At 38.8% G+C, this 26,950-nt stretch overlaps 1 protein-coding gene across 2 annotated transcripts in view; it reads right to left on the bottom strand.

Annotated features, from left to right (window-relative positions):
- Positions 1 to 26,950, bottom strand: part of LOC136864221 (protein phosphatase 1H) — a 177,948-nt gene that overhangs the window by 82,059 nt on the left and 68,939 nt on the right. For both annotated transcript variants that reach the window (XM_067140940.2, XM_067140941.2), the window contains 2 exons: positions 25,708 to 25,890; positions 12,247 to 12,354 (listed from right to left, as the gene is read on the bottom strand). In XM_067140940.2, the coding sequence (XP_066997041.1) occupies positions 12,247 to 12,354; positions 25,708 to 25,890 (291 nt within the window). The remainder of the gene's footprint in view (positions 1 to 12,246; positions 12,355 to 25,707; positions 25,891 to 26,950) is intronic.

Raw genomic sequence — 26,950 nt, 5'->3', positions numbered from 1 at the left:
TAGTCGTATTGTAAAGATACGTGGAAAAGGTATTGCCGGCAAATTTTCAACGGGTTCTAGTCGATATTATGGTGCCAATTTTAAGTTAATGTTTATTAAACACTCGGAAATGTAGAAAAATTGTGCAGCCGCAAGAAAATACGGCATAGGCCTAACTAAAGCCAATATTTGGAGTTAGCGTGAAGACAAAAAGCCAAAAAAATGCGTACTGTACAAAAATGCATTCAGTGGTCCACAACAAGGACGCTTTAAAGAAGTCGATGATGAAATTGTGAGGGCGGTTGGCCATACCGAGGCGCAATAAACTCGTTCGTTGACTTTCAACGTTCACGATTAGGCCTATACATCGCTAGCCGTTGAATGTGGCCGCACCCGATAAGCGAGACGTGCGTGTAGCGGTAGCCGGTTATATCTGACAGTGCGTAAAAGTAACAGTTTTATAGACAGCAAGAATAATTTCCCGATGGATCGTAGTATTGTACAGACGCATGGAATAGGTATTGCCGGATTCTCTTCGATATTATGATGCCAATGTTAAGTTAATAGTCCTTTAACCCGCGGAAATAAAGAATAATTCTGCAGCCGAAAAAAAAGAAATACGGCATGACGTAAGTCAATGTTCGGCGTCTAAAAATAGTCTAAAGATGCGTAGGCCTGTATGATTTTACAAACTTCTTTTTGGGCTTTATTTCTATTTATTTAAGGAAAAAGTGGGGTTCATCTTGGATTCGGAGAAATACGGAACCATATTTTTTTTCAGAATGAAATTAAACATACATTTTCACGTAGTATCGGATTACGAAAATAGCGGTGAGTTGAGGAAGAGAAATAGAGTTCATGTTGACGCCAGCCGTAATTAGGTGAGTGACCGTTACACACCCTTCAAGTACACTTAATAATCTCCTATCTTTCCCTCATTATCTCCTTTTACCTGAATATCATGTACTCCTAGCACATCTAGATGCATCTTCTTTGCTAACTCAGCCAGTTCTACTTTCTTTCTTCCATAAGCCCCATTAATACTGATAGCTCCCCATCGAATTAAATTTCGTTCGCCGAAGTGTTTCCAAGGAGTCCGTCACCTGTCCAATGGGGATGGGACTTCGTTACTCCCATAGGTCCGAGGATTGCTTGAAACATTCTGAGCGTGCTCGGTGAAAATTCTGTAAAGCAGGATGCTACCCTACTTACACATAGTCCAAGTTGTCATTCTGCGATGCGATTTTATTTTACGTAAATAAATATCACACGAGAACACGTTCACTTCCTTGTATCTATTACTTTATTTTCACTGTACTTCACAACACACAATTACACACAGTAGCAAATGACGCTGTATACAACACTCAATGGCAGAGTACACTAAGTCGATTCTGACAAGTACAGATATCGACAACACTGATTTGCGCTCTATACCGTGTGCTCTCTTGAATTCACCGCCTCGCTCACTCGAGTCCCATACTCTGACTCCACCTCGGAGGCCAACAGTCACTCCCAGTCCATCACTTGCCTGAGGTCTGCATCCATAGCGTAACGGTTAGGCCGCTATTGGCCGTGGGTGACTAGTGGCGCAACTAGTTGCTCTGGCGAGTCACGGGCCATTGGATCAAACGTACTCTATTAGCCGTGGGCGATTAGTGGCGCAACTAGTCTCCTGAAGTACCTACCCGCGCATACAGAAACGTCACTCAAGTCCGTGATCACACACCAGCTTGACGTAATGCGGACGACTGAACGCAATTGAGTCAGCAATCCACCTAACCATGATCTTTCTTCATTACCTTGTTTGGTCTAGTGCTGGGGTAGAGTGAATAGTTTACTTATTGTGATAAGTTTATTTACTGAACATTGAGACATCAAATAAACTACAACAGCAAATGAAGGAGATGGCAAAATTATTTGAAAGTCAAATAAATACTGAAGACCATTTGAGGTAGAATGAAAAACGATCATTTGGGATTCCAGAATTGAAGCTTACACTGAAAAAATAAATCACTGAATTCTTGGAACAGCATTTTCAAGAAATTTATTCCAGAATTCGAAGCAAAACCCGTAGGCGAGAAGAATACCCTAGGCGAGTATTATAATTTTTTCTTTTGCTAGTGGCTTTACGTCGCACCGACACAGATAAGTCATATGGCAACGATGGGATAGGAAAGGGCCAGGAGTTGGAAGGAAGCGGCCATGGCCTTAATTAAGGTACAGCCCCAGAATTTGCCCGGTGTGAAAATGGGAAACTACGGAAAACCATCTTCAGGGCTGCCGATAGTGGGATTCGAACCCACTATCGCCCAGATTAAAGGTCACAGCTGCGCGCTCCTAACCGCAATGCCAACTCGCCCGGTACGTGAGTAACATAAAACGTTTACTACTCTTATATGGAAATATGTAATGCCCATAAAAATTCATTTACAAGTACCATCGATCCATTATATGGCTATACTAGCAAGATACCATGCTTCGCTACGGTATTATACTGAAATTTAAAATTGAATGCTTATTGTTTTAGATACATAATCCGCCAAAATTCGCGATCTGACTCATTTTCTGCGAGAATCGTTTTCTAATAGATTACAGCAAGGTTCCTCCCATTTTTCAATCTTTCTTTCCAGCAATCGATTTCGTACTTCCCGGGCCAGTTCCAGGTATTCCACCCGGTCAGTTGGGTCCCTAAATCTTTGCCATCTTTTCCTATAAGCATTTTTAATATGGATCAAATCCTTCAGGAGATCCGGCGTGGTGTCTTGGGTGCCTTGGCGGTACTGAACCCACAGCCGGACTGCATTCTTAGTCAAAACCCGTCCAGGACCCGTTTCCAGCGCGGTCCGCACATTTGACGACGGTCCAGAACATTATTATTATTATTATTATTATTATTGTTATTATTATTATTATAGATGTTCTGGACCCCACAGCAAGATGCAAGACCGCTACTTGGCGGTAAATTACATCTGCTGCCATTGTCGTTGTAGACAATGTGACCAGCACCAATGTCGCGCGTAGCAAGTGTGCGGGATTTCTGGCGATACGAATGACATACTTCCGTGTATTATTGGCTTTATTATAGAGGTGAACAATTTGATAGGCAATCTCATTCTTATTGTTTATTTCAAACGTGATTTTTATTTATATGTCAGGAGAATCTACTGTAATCTAAGAATGTTCTACGAAGGAAAATATGGCTGTTGAAATCAAACCCAGGAAAGATTAAAAATGATCGGTTTATGATCAGAATAAGTACATCAAAAATCTACAGCCTGTTTCCAGTCATTTGACAGGGTCAGGAATGGAATGAATAAAGCACAACCTAGCGGCGGCAATAGGAATTGTGCCGGCTCCCGAAGCACATCTCTGGGGCAATGATCGATGAATGACAAATTAAATGAAATATTGGACAGTGTTGCTGGAATGAATGATGACAGGGAAATCCGGAGTATCCAGAGAAAAACCTGTCCCGCATCCGTTTTGTCCAGCACGAATGTCACATGGAGTAACCGGGATTTGAACCACGGAACCCAGCTGTGAGAGACGGTGCACTGCCGCCTGAGCAACGGAGACTCCTTGTAAGTACATTATGAACAGTAAAATCAATTTGTCTCACCTTTTACACACCACTGTCGTTAAGTTTATTTACTCCCCCCCCCAAAAAAAAAAATAATTAAAAGAAGGCGTGTTTCTTTATGTTTAAAGGAAAGTCCAAACACCAATGTTCACATCTATTACCTTCAGTTTTGAGATATAAGTATCCCCATAAAAATAATTAACTTTTTTTCACTTATTTCACATCCCCCCCCTCCCCATGAGAATTTTCCACAAAAAAATACTTGTTTATTTAATAGTAAAGGATCTTCTATATATCAATTATAATGACTAATTTCTTCAGTTTTTGATGTATGTGTTCTCATGAAAGGAATTCAACTCCTTTTCAGTCCCGCCCCCCAAGATGGTTTCCTCCCCAAAACGTGTTTTTCTTTCTTTTCATAGGAGATCAAAATACCAATTTTCACGTCTGTGACAACTTTAGTTTTTATTAGATGTATGTATTCTCATACAATTAAGTCAATTTTTCAATTCTTTCACCCCCCCCCCCCCAGCTCATTGGATTTTCCGAGAATACGCGTTTCTTTACTTTTAAAGCAGATTCCAAATATCAAATTTCACGTCTAACATCTTCATTTTTGAGATATCAGTAGCCTAATTAAAAGAATTCAACACCATTTTCAGTCACTTTTACCCCTCCCCCCTCCACCCAAGTGGTATTTCCGAAAACTAAAGGTACACGTTACTTTATTTTTAAGAGAGATAAAAAGTACCATTTTTCACTTCCGTAACATGTTAAGTTTTTTGATATATACAGTAGACATTCTCATTTTAAAATTTCACCCCTTTTTAGTTCCCCTTAAGTGGAGTTTCCAAAAACAAATCACCTATGTTTCTTTACATTTACAGGAGATTCCAAATACCCACTTTTTACGTCTGTATCATCTTACGTTTCTCAGATATTCTGTACATATAGTCTTTCAAAACATTCACCCTAATTTGTCACTCCTGTTAAACTGCCATTAATTGAATTTTCCAAAAACAAAAAATACGTGTTTCTTTATTTTTGAAGGAGATCCCATATACAAATTTTCAGTTCTGTAATATCTTCAGTTTCTGAGATATACGTATCCTCATTAAAGGCATTCAACCCATTATTCACCCTTTTACACCTCTCCTATTGGGATTTACAGAAAACAAAAAAATACGTGTTCTTTTATTTTTAAAGGAGATTCTAAATACCAATTTTTACATCTATAAACTTTAAAAGTTTTGAGATATAGATACATTACAGTCAGGTCAGGAGTGATCCTGATACCATATCTGACAGACGGTACTACCTGCGACTGTCTGGCCGAGGGTTGGGCGGCCAACACCAAACCCGACAAACTAGGGGAAGACCAACAGCTACGGGTGGAGGAGTTTTCCCCTAGAAGGTTTGATGAGACCCTTGTGTAGGAAATGACACATAAATTCATCAGCTGATGCCTTGCAGTGAGGTAGGGGACTGCCAAAGGCTAAGGGAGAATACCCCTGACAGAAAATCCCCAGCAGTGTTAGGCTTAGCAAGTCAACTGAAGGGTTATATCGATTGCTTTCAACTACAAAACGAGCCTCGGAACGCAAAGTAGTACATGGACAGACATAAGTGGAGAGTGCTCGTAAACCACACCCGGGCAACTGGAGTGGAAAACTGATGATGATGATGATATAGATACACTCATTTTAAAAATTCACCCCCTTTTCACCATCCCCCCCGAATTGGATTTTCCAAAAACAAAAAAAAAATACATGTTTCTTTATTTTTAAAAGATATCAAATGTACCAATTTTCAAGTCTGTAATATCTTCAGTTTCTGAGATATAAGTACCGGTATCCTGATTAAAGGCATTCAACCTCTTTTTCACCCCTCCTATTGGGATTTTCTGAAAACAAAAAAATACACATTTCCTTATTTCTAAAGAAGATTATAAATACAAATTTTTACATCTGTAAACTTTAAAAGTTTTGAGATATAGATACACTGATTTTAAAATTTCACCACCCCCCCCCCCCCCCATTCACCCCCTTAGCGATGGAATATCCAAAAATCCTCTCTTGGCGAGCACCTACATCTTAATATGAATATATCCCCAAAATTTCATTTCTTTTTGTGAAGTAGTTTTGGCTCGGCGATGATGAATCCATCAGTCAGTCAGAGTTATTTTATACATATAGATTAGTGAATTACAGCTCAACTGGGAAACACTTGTTTAGTCCGGTGTTGTTTCCCATTATTTCTTCTTTTATGTGTCCAAGCAATTCGTAAAATGACGACTTTGACAAGGTGGAGGTAATTGAAACATTTACTGTCATCCTCATTTAGATCGTCAAACAATGTGTAATATAACCCTCTAGTAAGCTGAGAAACAAATAGGGGGATGTTTCCGCACTTTCCTAACCCTTCGGGTTTTCCTTTTTAATAGAAGAGCAAGAAGAAGTTCATCGTAGCACGCCTTTCTCTCAACTGACTATTCCCCGGTATGAACCGAGCAATTATTCACAAGTTGCACCACTGATCGCCCAGTACTTCAATCAAACTTGCTAGTCGCCCAAGGATAATAGCGGCTTTAGTGTTATTAGCTGCCATCCCTGGGGACCCGGGTTTGATTACCGATACTGCCAGAAATTTAAGAATGGCAGGAGGGCTGGTACGTGGTTGAAATGGTACATGCACCTCACCTTCAATGGGGGTGTGCCTGAAAAGAGTTGCACCACCTCGGGATGAGGACACTAGTTTACTTTTTTTTTTTTTTTTTACTTGCCTGTGTCCTAAGAACTAAGAACTTACTTCACTGACTGACAGCTCGATATTTATACTACTCGATCAACCATCTAGAATGATCGACTTCTGGAAGAGTTCTTACAACACTAACGGAACACACTCGAAACATCGATCGACGAGTTAGTCGAATGGGTACTCGAACATTCATTGACTATTTACTAATCCATATGGAAACATCTACAACATAAGTAATGTCTCTACATGTATCAGGATAATAAAACCTTACGGTAAGTTTCCAGAACCCTTCATATATACCAAATTATAGTACAATAAGTCTAACATAAGAACATTATGGAGTTTTCTACCGCTTTCGACTATTTTGATGTTAAACTTATACACAATACGTATTTGAGGTTATAAAATTTTATACTACATATTTACAGAGAAACGCTGTACTAGTCATGTTTAACCTTTAATAAAAGATAATTTAGCATTAAATAAACTATAATTAAAATATATTAAACATAATAACTGAAGGTTTTATACCAAGTGCGATGTCGTACCTACGACAAAGTCAGGATCTCTCCTCTAACAGGTTGGGGACTACGGAGGATTGTACAGTCCTAGCTGCCTGAGCAGTTCATTAATTAAATAGTTTTCTTAATATTGTAATATTGTAAGCGAAGTGCTAGATATAGCCTAGTCGTATATACCGTAGTTTTTTTAAGTTAGGCCTAGTTACAAGGGGAGTTTGAAAAGTCCAAGTAAAAATAAAAACTACTTACGTGTTTGGGGTAAAGATTTTTTAATTTTTGACAGTCTCCTTTTAGGCTTATACACTTCATCCAACAATGTTGTAGTTTGTTGATCCCTTCTGAATAATAGGATTTGTCCAAGTCTGCAAAATATCCATTAGTGTTTGCAATTACCTCCTCGTTTGAATGAAATCTTTGTCCCGCCAGCCATTTCTTCAAATTGTGGAACAAATAGTAGTCCGAGGGAGCCAAGTCTGGATGTGAAATGAGTTGTAATCCTATTTCCATTAATTTTGCGACCACAACTGCTGAGGTGTGTGCTGGTGCGTTGTCGTGATGGAAAAGGACTTTCTTGTGGGCCAATCGTGGGCGTTTATCTTGCAGCTTGGTTTACAAACGGTCCAATAACGATGAATAATATGCACCTGTAATAGTTCTACCCTTTTCCAGATAGTCGATGAGGATTATCCCTTGAGAATCCCAAAAGACAGTCGCCATAATTTTTCCGGCTGAAGGAACGGTCTTCACCATTTTCAGGTGCAGATTCCCCCTTGGTAACCCATTGTTTAGATTGTTGTTTGGTCTCAGGAGAATAGTAATGTATCCAGGTTTCATCCACAGTGACGAAACGACGCTTAAAGTCCTCCGGATTCTTCTGCAACAGCTGCAAACCATCCTTACAACACTTCACACGATTCCGTTTTTGGTCTAGCGTGAGAAATCGCAGCACCCATCTTTCGGATAGCTTTCTCATGTCCAAATGTTTATGCAAAATATTATGTACCCATTCAGTCGAGATGCCCACAGCACTAGCAATCTCACGCACCTTAACTCTTCTGTCATCCATCACCATATAACGGATTTGATCAATGATTTCTGGATTCGTAACCACCACAGGGCGCCCAGAACGTTCAGCGTCACTTGTGCCCATATGGCCAGTCCGAAAATTTTGAAACCACTTATAAACTGTTCTAATTGAAGGTGCAGAATCACCATAATGTTTATCAAGCTTCTCTTCAGTCTGCTGAGGCGTTCTGCCTTTCATAAAATAATGTTTAATCACCATACAAAATTCTTTTTCGTCCATTTCTTGAAAATCACTCTACTTCCTTGATTCACACGAATACCAAACACAAAGAAATAGACCAATATGGCTGAAAATCGTTCATTCAAGAGATGCTACTAACTAAACATGACCTCGATACGCGCCGGTGGTGTCATCTCTTGGACTTTGCACGCACTTTTCAAACCACCTTCATATTTATCATGTGCGACATGGCGAAGAGAGTTAATTTAGGTGACGATATCACTGAATATCTTGACAATTATTCAAGTGATGATGTTTCTTTGTCCGAATCAGAAAGTATAGACGACGATGATAATAATCCAGTAGCTCCAGTAAGAAACGTGTATTTTATACAAAATGGCCGACTTTTTTCAGTGATACATCACTTCACACAATTTAATCTACCCTTGGATCTAACGCACAGAGAATCTTGATATTTACCATGCTAGTAAACAATAATATGACCTTTCTACTAACATCGATCACAAATTTGTACAATGAGCACCATTTCTCAGAATTACTTCAAAACTTTCAAAATCTGAAACTTGTAACTTTGTTTCTGCATTTGTTAATTTTTTATATTGAACATTTCTGGTTTAGGGACATGACTTACATGCAGTGATAAGTGATATATTACAAACTTTCATGTTAATATCTTTATTGGTGTGCCTTCCATGTAATTTTAAAAGAAATGTGTGCATAGTGGTGTAAAAATGGCTGACAGTTTTCACACATCCATCAGCTGAGACCTCGAAAGCGAAAGCGTTAAGCACTGGTCATCATTATGTTAAATTATTTACAAATAAAAAAATTGATTTATATATTAACAGAATTAGCCTATCCCCTTTGCAATTATGTAAGCATACATTATTTAATAAATTTATTCCTTCGGCACAGCATTCACCTTGGACCAGAATATCCCATCCTCTTCGTTACCGTCATTGTAGAAGAAGTCTCACTGTCCATGGATCCGGGGTTCCGTCAAAACGCCGTCTCTGTTTTTCCAGCCACCAATTCACATTCCGTGTCATCGTCTCCCTTCCTTCAAGTAAGTTTAGGCATAGACCAAAACATAGTTCCAGAAATTCCAGTCCAATGAACGCTAAGTTCAAGCATTTTTCAAGTAAATGTAAGTCACGAAAGGACAGCTATTGATCTTGGCGTTGCGATGAGTAGAGTAAGTAACGAAGCGGAAAAGAACTTGCATAAGGGACCACCTTAGCATTGCATTCGGGTGGTATTGTTTTGAGGATCCTGGGAAATCATAAAGCAGAGGGCGGGCACAACAACTGGAAAGAGACAGAGCACATTTCGAGAATTCTACTTGAAGATGGAATGAATTTCATCAAATGTTCGTACTTTTAAAACGTCCCCATTATGTCCACAGTTATAGATGTTTATATTTTTATTTTTTCGATTGTATCGCTAAACAGGTTTTTGAACCTCCCTCATGGCACTGTATAACAACTGGATTATTAGGCAGGAAACAAAACTGCTCCTTCTTAACATAAATCCAGTATTTTAATATTGTCATATACGATTATGTTCTCGAGAATAGAACAGCTGTTGCACTTTACACGCATAAAGCCATGGGAGGTCTTGGGATTGCCTGTTACTGGTTTGATTCTAATATAAGACCAGGATTTTTATGATTTTGGTTTAAAATGTCATAAAAATAGCAGTTGTTTTATTTGCGCATGTTAAATTTAAAATGTTTATCATATCCCATTCTTACCGACTTGTGCAGCGAGCGCGCTTTCCAGCTGAGCTCAAAGTCACAAATAACCATAATTTTAGAAGTTTTGATGATATTTTTTTTCTTTTTCAAATTTGATTGTGATTAGTGACTGGCAGAATTGAAAGTAATGCATTCGAGAATTTTTGAGAATCGATACTTACATTCGAAACCATATTCTCAATTTCAACATAACCTTTTAAAGTTGATGTAGGCCTAACTTACGTGCCACAAGATTTCCAGAAACTGACTACGAACAGTATACCAGTGACCAAATTACAATGGAAGATTAAGAAAAGGGATTTCACCATCATGTTAGGCGCTTTTGAATCTAATGTGCTTTATTTTATTAGATTAGAGAATTAAAACAACTTGTGGTCGATTGTTTGGCTTGGCGTTATTAGATTTTTTGAAGAGTTTGGTTGATCAAAGTTGGTGAACTGAAAGAAGTTTTCAAAGGAAACTGACAAAATTTCCTCGGCAAAACAATATACAGTACTGAGATATTTAACTCGCGTACAGGTAATTAACGTTTGAAGCTGGTCCCGTGGTCTTACTTCCCTGCCTCTCACCCGGAGGGCCGAAGTTCGATTCCCGACCAGGTCAAGGCATTTTAACCTAGATATAAGGGCTGGACCCAGGTCCACCAGCTTCCGTGATTACCGTTAATTGAGGAGCTATCTAATGGTGAGATGGTAACCCCGGTCTAGAGAGCTAGGAATAACGGCCGAGAGGATTCATCACACTGACAGCAGCGGTCGCATAACAGGCAAGGACCCGTTGGGGCTGTAGACTGTTTTGTTCTAGGAGTGTTAGTAAGATTATAATTAGGTATACATGCTTCATTTTTGTGATGTTTAGCCAAATTGTTGATAGATTTTATTCCTTCCCAGATTTTCAGTTTTCCCATGTTGTACGTTTCTTTTTCGTGGTCCCTCCAAAAACAGAGAATCGAGATTCCACTGTACTTCTAATCAAAATTGCATTGCATGATTTCAGCCATATATGCCACAGAATCTCTATGGTTACGAACTTCAAATGGTAAGATACTTCCTCACAAATGAAGTCATTAATTCATTTTTTTAACCATTATGCTTACATGGTTTTATAGAGACATTATAAAGAGCATTCAGAATATTTTAAGAATATATATTTTAAAAATAATTTTGAAGATTATATTAAAGACTGACAATTCTTGTATTTTTATTTGTAACTTATTTGGTAGTATATTGTTAGCATGTACCTGCATCAGGTCAGGAGATTATTTTGTGAAATTTTGATCGCTGATGAAGAGAATGAATGTGGTTCTCGAAACATACGACAGATTAATTAGTATAGAATAAATAGTTTATTATTATTATTATTATTATTATTATTATTATTATTATTATTATTATTATTATTATTATTATTATCATCATCATCATTCACTAGGTGGATACATACACCCCCAGTGATTTTTCATGGTTGTGATAATTAAAGTCATTAACTCGCTCACTCGCAAGTAACGACTCGCTCATGAATTCCCAGGTTAAGATGTTCTGAAACTTACATTGTAAAACACTATCTCTCCTGGAATAAAGACACTCCGAATCTCAAACGATCAACAGAATAGGACTTTCGAACTATCATCAAAATAAGACTCTCTAAGGATCAAGACAATAAGATGCACATATTCTTCCCTGGATAAAAATGCTCTCTTGCCTTGTGTCACCCCTTTTACCAATTTCCTTATTCTCTTCATCATCAATCATCTTCTGGTCCAGTAATATTTAAAATTTGGACTGATGATTTCACCTCACTGGACTTAATTTTGCACATTGTTCTGGTTTGAACAAAATTATTTTTTTCTCCTGTATGCACCAATCATATTGAATCCGGCCACAATCCAGCTTCAAACAGAGTGACGAAGTATGCAACCGTTAGAAAGTGAGGCTCACATACCCTTTTCCTGTTCAGGTTTTTCCTCTTGCTTCAAAATAGCCACTTCGAGGTCACACTTCTCTTGAATAGCTTTAGCGCCATTGCCTTGTTAAAGAAATGTACTGGCCTAATCCTCTTCGTAGACAATTGACGCCTGTCACATCCTGTTCAATTACAATATTTTGCCACACAATGAAATATAAAATTATGAGAGCTATCATTCTTATATATTGGAAATTTTTCATTCAATTTTGTTATTTAAATCCATGAGCCCATCAAACGGACTCATAATATCAAAATACTCCTAATCAATACACTTTTCAATAAAGTATCAAGATACTAACTTCAAGTGAAAATCAATATGTAGAGTATAAGTAATATTCCACAGTATTAATATTAACTCAAACTCAGTGAACTCACTACTAAGGACATCTCTTCTATACTCATACAGTAAAATACTTACCTCCGGTTGAGAAAGCAGGAAAGGTTTGATAGGAACATTACTGTACAAAGCTTTTAAATCGTGATCTCCAAATCCACGGGTGACTCCAATGGTAGCCAAAACTCGGCTCTGAAAATTAAAAGGATAGAAAGACATCACTCTGCATTATCTGTTAAGCACATATACAATCAGTAGCTAAATTGTGCTATAGTTTTCCTTGATATTTCTTTATGTAGACAGCTAGTTTGAAGAAAACATTTGAATATCAACAAATTTTGACTTCAAGTTGTTCTACACACTATCAAGACATTTGGACTGTGTAAGACAGTACAGTATAAATTTGATCCATGTCAATTTAACACACAAGATATGTTAACGAACACCTTCTATGAAAGAGAAATAAAAAAGAGAAAAATTATAGTACCAGAAGCAATGTAACATTAGGTATCACAGCACAAGTGTGTCATGGTTTTCCATTCTTCTGTAATAGATGAAGGGATTATGTATTGACACATTTCTAAGAATTACTGTATAGTAAAAAATGTAAAAAAATAAAACAAATACATTTCCATAAAAGCACAAGGAGCTTTAGGATCCTATAACAGAAATGCTTAATGAATTTAAGTACAGCACACACATCACTGTAATTGGAGGACGCTCGCATCAAATATACTATAAACAATACTGGACACTTCAGTTTTCTCCTGTACTAAACTGAGAGACATGTTTACAGTCATTTGGCAACCTGACCTTACACATCAGGTAGCAAGATTGAAACTACAAAAGTTGCATGTTAAAAACTGATAGAAATGATTTTTGCTCTGTTCTGCTACAAAAGTTGAATGTTAATATCGATAGAAATAATGAAACTCAATAATGATTTTGTTTTGTCCAAGTCCTTGGCTGAAGGGTCAGCATTCAGGCCTTTGGTTCAGAAGGTCCCGCATTCGATTCCCAGCCGGATCGGGGATTTTAACTGCGGCTAATTCTTCTGGCTAGGGGACTGGGTGTTTGTGTTTGTTCCAACACCTCTCTCTTCATATTCAGACAAAACAATACACTTCTAACCACCACAAAATCATGCAACAGTGATTACTAGATCTCAGATTCTTACGTGCTTAAATATTATTGTAGCTGCCTAAGACTCTCAAATAGCTTATAAAATATTTTTACGCAGCTTCAATTTCATGTATTTTAATAGACATCAATTAAAATACCATGTTTATTTTGCTAAATTGATTATAACTTGTTAGGGGTAAATACAAAACAAGTTTCTCTCACCTCTTTGCTGCAGACATCACAGAATATAATTTTACCGTCCAATGTGAAATGGAGAAACTCCTAACCACTCTTTAAGACAACTTGGAACTGGACACTTTTGGCATAATTCGTAATGTATAGTGTACTACTACACTCAGTTTCAAGGCCGTCTCGCTTGGTGCACTGGCAATCATTGTTTTGCGATACCTTGCAAAGTGGCACGTATTCTCTATAGTGTATTCAATTTCATTTTGTACTGGATCCTAGAAGGTAATTCAACAATTTTATTTCCCAGTATGATGGTTGTAATGCATTCCAGGTTAGCAACATATCAACAAAGTGTCTTCATACAGTTCAGATCACTGAAAAACTTCCCTATGAGAGCAAAAATACCTGACAAGCTTCATCAATAAAACTTGGTATTAGTGCAAGTAATTTGGTGTTGATAAGGCTGTCTTCTCTTCTTAAAACTTCTACATGACGAGATTTTTATACAGGTAAAACTCAAACCTCCATCCCTTTCTTATGGCGGGGGTAAGAAAGATTTCAAGAAATTCCCTAGCAGATCTTCTAATCCTTATCATATGTAACACATAAATATACATCCGATTTAAATAAACAGGTAATGAAGTTTCCTACAGAAAAATTCATCACTAATGACAATCCTGTTATTTTGGCCACTTGAAATAACAATCACCACCGCCTTTACTTAACTTTCATCTGCCTCTCGGCATCGGGCCACGTATAAAAACAATAAGATGATATCCGCGTTGGGCCATGTATTTCATGGAGTGATGATATCATTACTATGATGATGATGATGATGATGATGATGATGATAATAATAATAATAATAATAATAATAATAATAATAATAATAATAATAATAATAATGTTATTTGTTTATGCCCCACTAACTACTTTTACGGTTTTTGGAGATACATCATATCAATGTTTATATTTAATGACTGGTTTTATGTGTTAGCCATACAGAACGAGCTGCAGAAGTGAGACTTTGTCAGAGGGTAGACACTATATAAATAATAAAATCTAGACCAAAAACTTCAGAACTACAGATTCCCTAATTTGTCACTTTCGCTAGTTTGCAATAATGGGGATGATATGTTTATAAGACTATAAGTGTAGTAAGACTGCTCACTAACTCAAGGTGAATTGCTCTAATTGCCAAGCATACAAATAAGGCAATATAACATTTTATCTTCACCTTGGTGCGGAACTGTGCCTAGCTTGATGTACAATGATCCATCATAATCTACACCAGAATTAAACTTATGAGCTGCTCTGTTGTAGTAGCTTTTAATCAGAAACAATGAAGACGTTTATGGATGGTCTTTTCAATGACAGCTCCCACTGAGTATACAAAAGCGTTGTCTTAGAGATGCAAGAAGCAATTGAGGGCCAGCCTGTAATAACCCTTGATGTTCGTGCATCAACAGTTTTGTTACACGGTGCTTTGGAGGCATTACAATGGATGTCTTTGATCATAGGGCACTGATGGGTTTTCTAACATACACTGAACACATAATTGCATCCAGAAAAGGATGCAGAGATTTCAACTACCTATCAATGGGAACTGAACAGATTTTTTCAGCATTTGGATTTCTTTATGATAAGTACTTAGCTGAACATTATGGACAATAATGTTCAAAGTTGTATGAAGTTCTGCAGTTGTCAGACTTCCAATCAGGCATTGTCTCATATCACTGCATTTGAGATTGGATATACTGTAAATCTTAGAACATATGCCAAGGTTTGCAATAACACACAGAGTTACGGATGCCTGCGGGATTAAGGACAGATCGAAGGAGCTTATTATGAAATTGAAATTAGCAAAAAAAAAAATCTGCTTTGGATAACATGATAGTAAACATAATTGGCAGCATAAAAATTTTAGGGAGCAATGGAAGTATAAGTACAGATACTTTAAGGCAGGAACAGGATCCAGAAAGGGTATTCCAGTGATCATATATGAATAAGGGGAGGGTAAATGATAGGACCTATTGTACAGAATGGAGAAGTATTCAGTCAGCAGTATGTAAAGGTAGTTTGATATAACGATAATGTCCAGATAGAGGAGGCGATTAATACTGATGAATTATTGAAATTTACCTATGATAATAAAGACATTTATAAAAAGATACAACATTTGAAAGCCAGAAAAGAAAGTGCGATTGAGAAGACATGAGGGAAAATATTGAAGGCAATGGGTTGGTATATAGTGCTATGCCTGAAATACTTGATTACTGTTTGCATGAAGGAATGTTACCAAATGAATGGAGGGTTGCAATAGCATGCCCAGTGTATAAGGCAAGAGTAATAAACGTAAAGCAGATAAGTACAGGCCAGTGAGGTTGAAGTGTTGTTTTAAAGCTCTGAGAAAGCATTCTTTCTGATTATATTAGACAAGTTCACAAAATAACGAACTGTTTTGAGAGGAGACAGTTTGGGTTAAGGGAAGGTTATTCCAGTGAGTGTCAACTTGTAGGATTCGAGCAAGATAAAGCAGTTATTTTTAGATTCAGGTCAAATGGACTGTATCGCTATTACCTATGTAAGGCTTTTGATAGGGTAGATTCTGGGATATTACTGATGAAAATGAGGGCTGCTGGACTCGAGAAAAGAGTGGTTGAATGGGTGGCTACATTTCTAGAAACCAGAACTCAGAGAATTAGAGTAGGTGAAGTGTTATCGGATCCAGTAATGATGAAGAGAGGGGCCCCACGGGACAGTATTATTGGAACTTTATATGTTTTCTTTCTGGCCCTGCAGTGTAGGGTTAGCGTGCCTGCCTCTTATCAGGAGCCCCCGGGTTCGATTCCCAGCCAGGTCAGGGATATTTACCTGGATCTGAGGGCTGGTTCGAGGTCCACTCAGCCTACGTGATTAGAATTGAGGAGCTATATGACTGTGACATAGAGGCCCCAGTTTAGAAAGCCAAGAATAACGGCTGTGAGGATTTGTCGTGCTGACCACACGGCACGTCGTAATCTGCACGCCTTCGGGCTAAGCATCCGTCGCTTGATAGGCCAAGGCCCTTCAGGGGCTGTAGTGCCATGGGTTTAGTTTAGATTACTTTGCAGGCAAATTCAAATGGACTTTGCACGACACTGTTGCTGAATCTCTACATGGTTTAAGACTGGCATGAGAGCACCAGTCGAAGAATAAAACTTGACCAGGGGAGGGGTATGAATACAGACCTCCAAGCTGACAGGATCGTGCTGAAGCAAGTATGCTACGGTGACACATGCTGAAAACAAATGGTGTGCTTGTGTTTGATGCCGATTTCTCAGCATGGCTCTCAAAATCTTCTTACGTCACATGCAGATTTAGCAACAGTACTGCACAAAGACCATTTGAATTTGCCCACGAAGTGAACCCATCGGCTAAATTCGGCAGCTGATAAAGTGAAAATGGTCGAGATATCAAATTATTTCTTTCAAATTATTTATCAGCATGACCAACCCTCTTGACACTCTTATACCAGGTTGATGTTGTTTCCAACCACTTTGTATATAAATGATATAAGGAAAGAACTGGAATCACAGAAAAGGCTATTCGCAGTTCATGTTATATTGCAGTTTTTATGCCAATTTTAAGGTCCCTAAATAGGGAGTGCAGTTATTACGCAGAAAATTTTCAGGCAAAATTTTTAAAAGACCTGGGGACATATTTTAACCACTGAAACTATTATTAGAGAGATGCTGTGTAATTGCAGGTATGGCTTTTGACTAGTACAACATTATTACAGGAGCTGAGACTGGTACATTCACCATCAAATTAAGCATGGTAAATACTGCACAAGAACATAATCAAAGTAAGTAATGATTTCAATACAACTTCAATGAAGGCCGTAATGGAATTAAATGGTCTAATGTTACGAATGACGTCAAACTGGGAGCAGATGGTTATGATGTCGCTTGTTCAACACATACTGCAGCAATATTAACTGCAATTTTGTAATATCCAGCCCTTTATGATTAGTCCAATTGCTTGAAACAAGTTACCATGTGCCTTTAAAACAATAAAAACTGTACTAATTGGTGAGAATATGGTCCAAACATAAAATGATCCTCATGGAACATGCTGAAAGTAAATTGTTTTTTTTTTTTTTTTTTTTTTTTTTTTTTGCTACTGGCTTTACGTTGTACCGACACAGATAGGTCTTGCAGCGATGATGGGATAGGAAAGGCCTAGGATTTGGAAGGAAGCGGCCATGGCCTTAATTAAGGTACAGCCCCAGCATTTGCCTGGTGTGAGAATGGGAAACCACGGAAAACCATCTTCAGAGCTGCCAACAGTGGGATTCGAACCCACTATCTCCCGGGTGCAAGCTCACAGCCGCGCGCCCCTGATCGCATGGCCAACTCGCCTGGTAATACATGTTTTGAACAGCTTTCTTACACATTATCACGACAAAAGGAGAGTAATTAACTCCAAACACGGATTTATTCGTTTTCCTAAACTTCAAATCTGACGTCATATTTGTAGTCAGCCTCACGAACTAGTCGGAGATGTATACACGATATGGGATTTTGGGCCTATGCCGTGTCAAGAAAACAAGGTGAAACCCTTTGCGTTTTGCGGAGAACATTGCTCCATGTCTTCAGAAGAAAATCTCAACTGAAGCTCAAAAGCCCATACCATGTCGACAAGTATGGGCCGTGAAAGCATCAGTGTTAACATTGGAAACCTCTATAGGGAGGATATTTTTAGGAGGGCTTCTAATCTCAGCAAATTAAGGAGAAAGAAATCCATTCTTCTTTCCTCTATGCTTTATTCCGAGATGCCGGGACCATAACATCATTCCCAATTGTGTGAATCTGAAGCACATGTTAAATACTCCTACGGCCAGGAGAATATATCAGCTCGCTAGCAAGGATCTTGTTATGGAGAGAGTGCATCTCACTCGTCAGGAACTGGACTCAGTCTCCTGAGAGTTTTTTCAGTTACACCTGTTTTTAAGCAACACTCTCTCGCAGGAATTGTGGTTGTCTGCATTGTTATTATACAGGCTGAACGGAAATTCAACCAGGTGTCATTCAGAGAGAAATCTAAGTTCCTCAGATTGGCTCAAAAACAGGCGGTCTCTCGCACGAACCCAGATACTAGCAAAATTGTCGTCAATCTTTCCAAGAAATCCTTGAACGAGAACCATACGGCAGTTCTAGCTAAGGGACTTAATTTCGCTGTTGCTCCCTCTAAAATTCCCACTGAAGATGTACTTACTTCCGCTGAGGCAGCCATATACGAACTACCTTCGGAAGTACGACAGAAATGTGTGAAACTTACAAGGTCTGCTACTGTACCCGCGCCTAATTAAACAAGAAGCAAGAGGAGAGCTCACCGGGCGAGTTGGCAGTGCGGTTAGGAGCGCGCAGCTGTGAGCTCGCATCCGGGAGATAGAGGGTTCGAACCCCACTGTCGGCAGCCCTGAAGAGGGTTTTCTGTGGATTCCTATTTTCACACCAGGCAAATGCTGGGGCTGTACCTTAATTAAGGCCACGGCCGCTTCCTTCCCATTCCTGGCAGAGCTCTGAAGGAACATAAGACGACCCTGAACTATTCTCTCAGCTGATAAGGGTAATGTGACGGTGGTAATGGACTCCGACGAGTATAAGAACAAGATCTCGGCAATGTTGTAAGAGCCTGTCTACAGAGGGAGATCACTGACCCTACCACTCCCTGTCCAACACCACTGGGAAGCTCTTAAGGCAATCCCCAATTTTGAAAGAGGAGGCTAAACATCTGACTCCGGGAGACGCAGTGACACCTAGATTATATGGACTTCCCAAAAAATCCATAAAGAAGATGTTCTCATATGAAAATCAGGAAAAATAAGGAGAAATCAGGAGATACAATTGGCAAAACTGCTTATTCTACATGTCTTGCGCAATACAGGAGTATTATGTTACATATTATAACACCTATTATTAGAGATGTCGATCGATTAAAAATTTTGATTGGTTATCTGAAAGACTTTAATAGATTAATTTGCCGACTAATCAAATTTTAATCTGTTTCACACACTATGACTTCAAGAAAAACACCTGGCATAAAAAAAATTTATAATTCAATATGCTATAAAGATGACATACTTTTTATTTTAAATCTTAATTGTATTGGCAAGTAAAAAAAATTAAAAGCAATTAATATTTTAAATATATTTCAATATTGGCAATTTAATGGTACAAAGCTTTGAAAATGTGAAGCTGACAATTAGTTACAGTCACACCTCTTTGCTCCAGGAATTCAGACATGTCAGTACGTTGACATGTTCAGAAATAAGAGCCGCCGTTCTCTTAGTTACATTTCCAGCATCACTGAACACTCTTTCAAAGGTAACAGCCACGGTCATGGGTAAGAGGAAAATTATGTTGGTGAAATTACGCTTGAGGAAGTGGAAAGGATGGTAAATAAACTCCATTGTCATAAAGCAGCAGGAATAGATGAAATTAGATCTGAAATGGTGAAGTATAGTGGGAAGGCAGGGATGAAATGACTTCATGGAGTAGTAAGATTAGCATGGAGTGTTGGTAAGGTACCTTCAGATTTGGCAAAAGCATTAATTGCACCTATCTATAAGCAAGGGAACAGGAAGGATTGCAACAACTATCAAGGTATCTCATTGATTAGTATACCAGGCAAAGTATTCACAGGCATCTTGGAAGGGAGGGTGCGATCAGTCGTTGAGAAGAAGTTGGATGAAAACCAGTGTGGTTTCAGACCACAGAGAGGCTGTCAGGATCAGATTTTCAGTATGCGCCAGATAATTGAAAAATGCTATGAGAGGAATAGGCAGTTGTGTTTATGTTTCGTAGTTCTAGAGAAAGCATATGACAGTGTACCGAGGGAAAAGATGTGTACTATGCTGGGGGACTATGGAATTAAAGGTAGATTATTAAAATCAATCAAAGGCATTTATGTTGACAATTGGGCTTCAGTGAGAATTGATAGTAGAACGAGTTCTTGCTTCAGGGTACTTATAGGAGTCAAACAAGGCTGTAATCTTTCTCCTTTGCTGTTTGTAGTTTACATGGATCAATCTGCTGAAAGGTATAAAGTGGCAGGGAGGGATTCAGTTAGGTGGAAATGTAGTAAGCAGTCTGGCTTATGCTGACGACTTGGTCTTAATGGAAGATTGTGCCGAAAGCCTGCTGTCTAATATCTTGGAACTTGAAAATAGGTGCAATGAATATGGTATGAAAATTAGCCTCTCGAAGACTAAATTGATGCCAGTGGGTAAGAATTTCAACAGAATTGAATGTCAGATTGGTGATACAAAGCTAGAACAGGTTGATAATTTTAAGTATTTAGGTTGTGTGTTCTCCCAGGATGGTAATATAGTAAGTGAGATTGAATCAAGGTGTCGTAAAGCTAATGCAGTGAGCTCGCAATTGCGATCAGTGGTATTCTGTAAGAAGGAAGTCAGCTCCCAGACGAAACTATCTTCACATCGGTCTGTTTTCAGTCCAACTTTGCTTTACGGGCGCGAACGCTGGGTGGACTCAGGATATCTTATTCATAAGTTAGAAGTAACAGATATGAAAGTAGCGAGAATGATTTCTGGTATAAACAGGTGGGAACGATGGCAGGAGGGTACTCGGAATGAGGAGATAAAGGCTAATTTAGGAATGAACTCAATGGATGAAGCTGTACGCATAAACTGGCTTCGATGGTGGGGTCATGTGAGGCGAATGGAGGAGGAAAGGTTACCTAGGATAATAATGGACTCTTCTTATGGAGGGTAAGAGAAGTAGAGGTAGACCAAGACGACGATGGTTAGACTCAGTTTCTAACGATTTAAAGAAAACAGGTATAGAACTAAATGAGACCACAACACTAGTTGCAAATCGAGGATTGTGGAAATGTTTAGTAAGTTCACGGCGGCTTGCAGACTGAACAATGAAAGGCAAAAAAGTCTATAATGATAACGTATGTATAATAATAATAATAATAATAATAATAATAATAATAATAATAATAATAATAATAATAATAATATTGATTATACATCTCATTAGCTAATTCAAGTGTCAGACGTTGGGTGCTAGAGATTTTTCTTGCAGGTCTTCTTTTGCATGCTAGTAAATCTAGTGTCACAAGGCTGCCGTATTAGAGCGCCTTCAAATACCGTCAGACTGAGCCAGGAATGAACCTGCCAAGTTGGACACACAAGGCCAGCTCTTCTACTGCCTGAGCTACTCAAGCCCATAATTCAAGCAAGTAAATAAAGCTTATTAAAGTAACTAGTAGTATCTTTTTGTTATTATGAGCATGAATATAGAGGTAAAATTAATATATCATTAGGTAGAACCTCGATAATTCGAAATCAGTTCATTCAAAATCCCGCCTAATTCGAAGAAGCTCTCGTTCCTGGAAACATGAGATACAGTTTTGCATGTTATTTAAATTGTTCAATTCGAAATACGGATAATTCGTAATTCGAAGTACAATGTCGGCCCCATTACCGAAATTCAGACTTTTAATTCGAAACTGCCTTTACATTTTAAAACAATAGTATGTTACAGAATAATTTCAACTCGAAATTTATCCGCTGCGCGTCATAATAGAACGCGCGTTCCGGAACGCGGAAGGGTAGCTATCTGCACTTACACTCACTTTGGTGGGTCTACAGTGCGCTTCATGATTGCTAAGTTGAATGAAATCCGAATTCTTTTGTATTCAACCTTTTAAGGAACGCCGTAATATCACGCAACAGGCAGTGTGCGGAAAAACAGAATCCGCAAACATTGGCGATGCCGACAGTTGACGAAAAAACGTAGCTCATATAATAAATTCGTAGGCACCGAACAATATTGTCATTGACGGTGAAACTGCATTGCTTTATTTTAATGCAAGCCCAAACAGTCTTATGGTTTTAAATGGGTCATAGTAGTGCGTTGCAATGCACATGGGACTGGGACGGAAGCGGGAAACTTTATATCCTCGTCATAGGAAAGTTCGATAAACCACAACGTTTTAAGGGCGTCTGGCACTTTCCATGCCCGTACAAAGCATCTAAAAATGCAAACAGTACAGAAATCCAAAAAATAATGCATTTGCATAGGGGGACCGGCATAATTTATCCTAGTCTTTGAATTGTGTGATTTTTTTTTTTTCTTTGTAGCGTGAGGTTATGTTTGTCAGGGATTTATCCAAGTGCATTATTTGAACATTGTAAGTTAAATGCACCTTGGACACATTTCGGAAATAGTTTTTTCCATTGGATTTGAAAAGTTTAAACTGTGAATCGAGGCGATTGCTTGTATTAATGGGTCTTAGAATACTTTGTGACGCGGCAAGTGTTTACATTTCTGAAGTACGAGAGAAGTGCCATGGCGGGAAATCGTACAAGAATAGAGACATAGAAAAGTTTGATTTTAAGGGCATCGGGTACTTCCTTTGTAAATACAAGCCATCTAAAATGCATACAGTATATTAATTCAATTAATAAAGCACTTGCACATGGGAGCCAGCATAGATTTCTCCTCGTCTTTGAATCGTGCTTTTTTTTTTTTTTCTTTTTCTTTCGTTGCGTGAGGTTATGTTTGCTAGTGAGATATACAAGTGCATTACTTGAATACTGTAAATGCACCTTCTTGGATACTTTTTGGAAATAGTTCTTTCGTGGCATTTGAAGGGTATAAACTGTGAATCAAGGTTAACTGCATGCAGTAACGGGCCACAGAATATTTTGTAACGCAGCAAGGGTTGGTACCTGAATTGCAAACTGGCGGTTAATTCGAAATCACATAATTCGAAGTCCGATTTTTTAGTCCCAACGACTTCGAATTAACGAGGTTTTACTGTATTTTTTTTTTTTTTTTTTTTTTTTTGCTAGGGGCTTTACGTCGCACCGACACATATAGGTCTTATGGCGACGATGGGATAGGAAAGGCCTAGGAGTTGGAAGGAAGCGGCCGTGGCCTTAATTAAGGTACAGCCCCAGCATTTGCCTGGTGTGAAAATGGGAAACCACGGAAAACCATCTTCAGGGCTGCCGATAGTGGGATTCGAACCTACTATCTCCCGGATGCAAGCTCACAGCCGCGCGCCTCTACGCGCACGGCCAACTCGCCCGGTGTTTTACTGTATTAGTTGGAGTGTCATTTCTGCATTCTTCTATATGCATGTTGCTTTTCATTACCTAGCAAGAGTCCAGCTCCATGGATACATGGTTAGCGCGCTGGCCTTTGGTCGCAGGAGTCCCGGGTTCGATTCCTGGCAGGGTCGGGAATTTTAACCACTATTGGTTAATTTCGCTGGCACGGGGGCTGGGTGTATGTGTTGCCTTCATCATCATTTCATCCTCATCATGACACACAGGTCACCTACGGACGTCAAATAAAAAGACCTGCACCCGGCGAGCTTAACACGTCCTCAGACATTCTCGGCACTAAAAACCATACACCATTTCTATTTTACCTAGCAAGAAAGCTGATCATTTTTTAATTACCCAACAACTGAGTTAATAGTGAATATTCAATAGTAATTCATTGATAAGTAAAGGAGAAGGCCATTATAATACTGTAATATCATCACTAGTTTCCCAATAATGTGGCCATTGTTCGAATGCCGGTCAATTAAGGTGCAATTTTTAAAATGGCAAATCACATGCTAGTTGCTCACATTTCATTTATAACTTTGGGTTCTGTGTGTTTATGACTATAGAGAAATAATTTTTTTTTTTTTCTTATACATTCGAGAACTTTGCTTTAATTTATTCAATAAGTGAAAGAGGTTATTTTATGTCCAAGTCCAAAGCATCTTAAGCTTCTATTTTCTGCGAAGTAAGTATTGCACACTATTTTTCAAGGCAAACCTGAGTGAGAGGATCTGAAAACAACCTAATTTCATTACATTACCTGTTTTTGAAAAGTTTATTCAAAGTTTTACTTATAAGTCACCCGTGACCAATGCCAATACAACTTTGACTTCACTTGTTTAGGCATACTTAGTACAGAACTTTTTTTAGTATGGGTTTTACATCATATTGACACAGACAGGTCTGATAGCAATGAATCAGAAATCTTTGTTACCATTCAATACAAATTTCAGAGCATTAAGGGAAGCTAATGACTGCTTTATAGAATGCAGATAATGACAGAAGACAAACCCTCTGTTAACTTAGCCCATAAGATGCAATAAACGGCCAAGAATTATTGCTATTAAAATATCCACCCTGATAATATGCAGTATATATATATATATATATATATATATATATTCTCATTCCAAAAAATATGAAGATTACATGCCACCATTCACTGACTGAGCAAATGTCATGGGATAGCGGAGCACTGATGCGGAGGTGTGTTGTCTGCACACCACACGCCCCCTGTGCCAGCGGCAGTTGTATAGGAGACCTTGTGAGCAGTGGCTGTGCATGCGACAAGTGAAACATGGAATGTCGTCGTTAGCTGACACCGTTCGAACTGGGTATGGTGGTCGGTGACCGACGGATGGGAAGAGCGATTTCAGAAGTGGTGTGGGAATTCGGCTTCACACGATCAACTGTGTCCAGGGTGTATCATGAATGGTTGAATGTGGGTGTCACTGTTCACAACAGACGAACGACTAGCCGTCCAGAAACCCCCGATGACAGTGACCGGCGACATCTGACACAGATTTTCAATAGTGATAGACGGGCAAACGTGCAACAAATCACGGCTCAATTCAACACAGGCTGTGCTAGATACGTCTCCCAGGAGACAATCCGTAGGAACAGACGGTTCTGCGGTGTTTCAAGATAATAACGCGCCGCTACATTGCTCCCACGTCGCCCGGGAATGGTTCCAGGAACATGCAGCGGAGGTCCAATGACTGGCATGGCCACCCAGGAGCCCTGATATGAACCCTATCAAGCATATCTGGGATGTCCTGGAACGCAGGCTCCGTGCCATGGATCCTGCACCCACGAACAGACCAGCATTGGCGGCCACTTTGCAAACGATTTGGTGTCAGGATGTGTCCAGAGGACTACCAGGGACTAGTCAACTCACTTCCACAGCATCTCACTGCAGTACATAGGGCCAGAGGAGACCCCACACGCTATTAGGTGACTATCCCATGACATTTGCCAAGTTAGTATATAATGCAATAGAAAAAATACCTGTTCAGTACTCACTCTATTCATCAATTGGTAAACTGAAGAGTCAAAAGCAATTCTGCTAAATGAGAAGAAAAGTTTTGAGAACTTACTCGCTTGCCTTCACCGAACACAACCGGAAATTTGAGATCAGAAGGGGTCACTGTCTTGTAAGCCCACCCTGTCATATAAGCATCTCGGTACAGAACTCTCTTCCCCAGGTCTTTGGCTGTTAACCTTCTGCTGTAGTCAAGATGAGTGAACTCTCCTCCTAATAGCTGGGGTTGAAGAGCAGCCTACAACAAAAATTGGTTCAGATTGTATTTTGAAACCAGAAGTGTAACAACAACAACAACGACAACATACAATGTAAAGCTCAATAGTCCCTCCAACACTTTACCATACATATTTTCATTTCACAGAACATAAAATTCCTTAAAGAAAAAAAATGAAAGGTGATATAATCCTACAATGTCATTAAAATTCATTTTCTCTAGAAACTTTTCCCCATAACATCAACTTAATGGAGACATTCAATTTAACCTCTACCAATTGGTTCAAATCTTCCATTTTTATATACTGTAACATATTTGCAACAATGGGTAATAAATGGTCTGAGAATAAATTTAAAAATGCACAAAGAACGACCTCTTAACACCCAAAAAGATATAATTGACGGAGTATCATAAACAACATCCGAGAGGAAATTGTTTCACTTCTACCTTTCCTGCCAATTTCTCAATGTGTCTGAGATTTACTACGAAAGGCGTGAAATATTTCTTTTTCTTTTCTAGTGGCTTTACGTCGCACCGACACAGATAGGTCTTACGGCGACGATGGGATAGGAAAGGCCTAGGAATTGGAAGGAAGCGGCCGTGGCTTTAATTAAGGTACAGCCCCAGCATTTGCCTGGTGTAAAAATTGGGAAACCACGGAAAACCAGCTTCAGGGCTGCCGACAGAGGGATTCGAACCCTCTATCTCCTGGATGAGATATTTCTGTGCTAGAATAAAAACCGACATTAATTTAGTATGTCATGTACAGAGGACTATTGTTTGTGTTAGAAGCAAGAACCATTATATTGAAGAGATAATAATACATATATAAAAAAAATTGACAAAGGAGAAGAAGAAAAAAAAACCCACACAAACTATACTGTGGGGTCGCAGGACTAGACTATAGAAGACCAAAAGCTGGCCACTTCAAGTCCATCCATGTAAGGTGCATTTTGAAGCTATATTGCTGCATCTGGGCGTTCCATGGCCAACGGAGCAGGACTGTTCCTAAGACAGCTGATTCTGACGTAACAAAAATTCAACTTCCTAGAAAGAATTCTTCAGAGGCCTGCATAGATAA

This window comes from Anabrus simplex, chromosome 2 (assembly GCF_040414725.1).
Source record: "Anabrus simplex isolate iqAnaSimp1 chromosome 2, ASM4041472v1, whole genome shotgun sequence".
In the NCBI taxonomy this organism is placed as follows: domain Eukaryota; kingdom Metazoa; phylum Arthropoda; class Insecta; order Orthoptera; family Tettigoniidae; genus Anabrus; species Anabrus simplex.
Note: the sequence above shows the minus strand (reverse complement) of the source record. Positions and strands in the feature narration are given on the sequence as shown.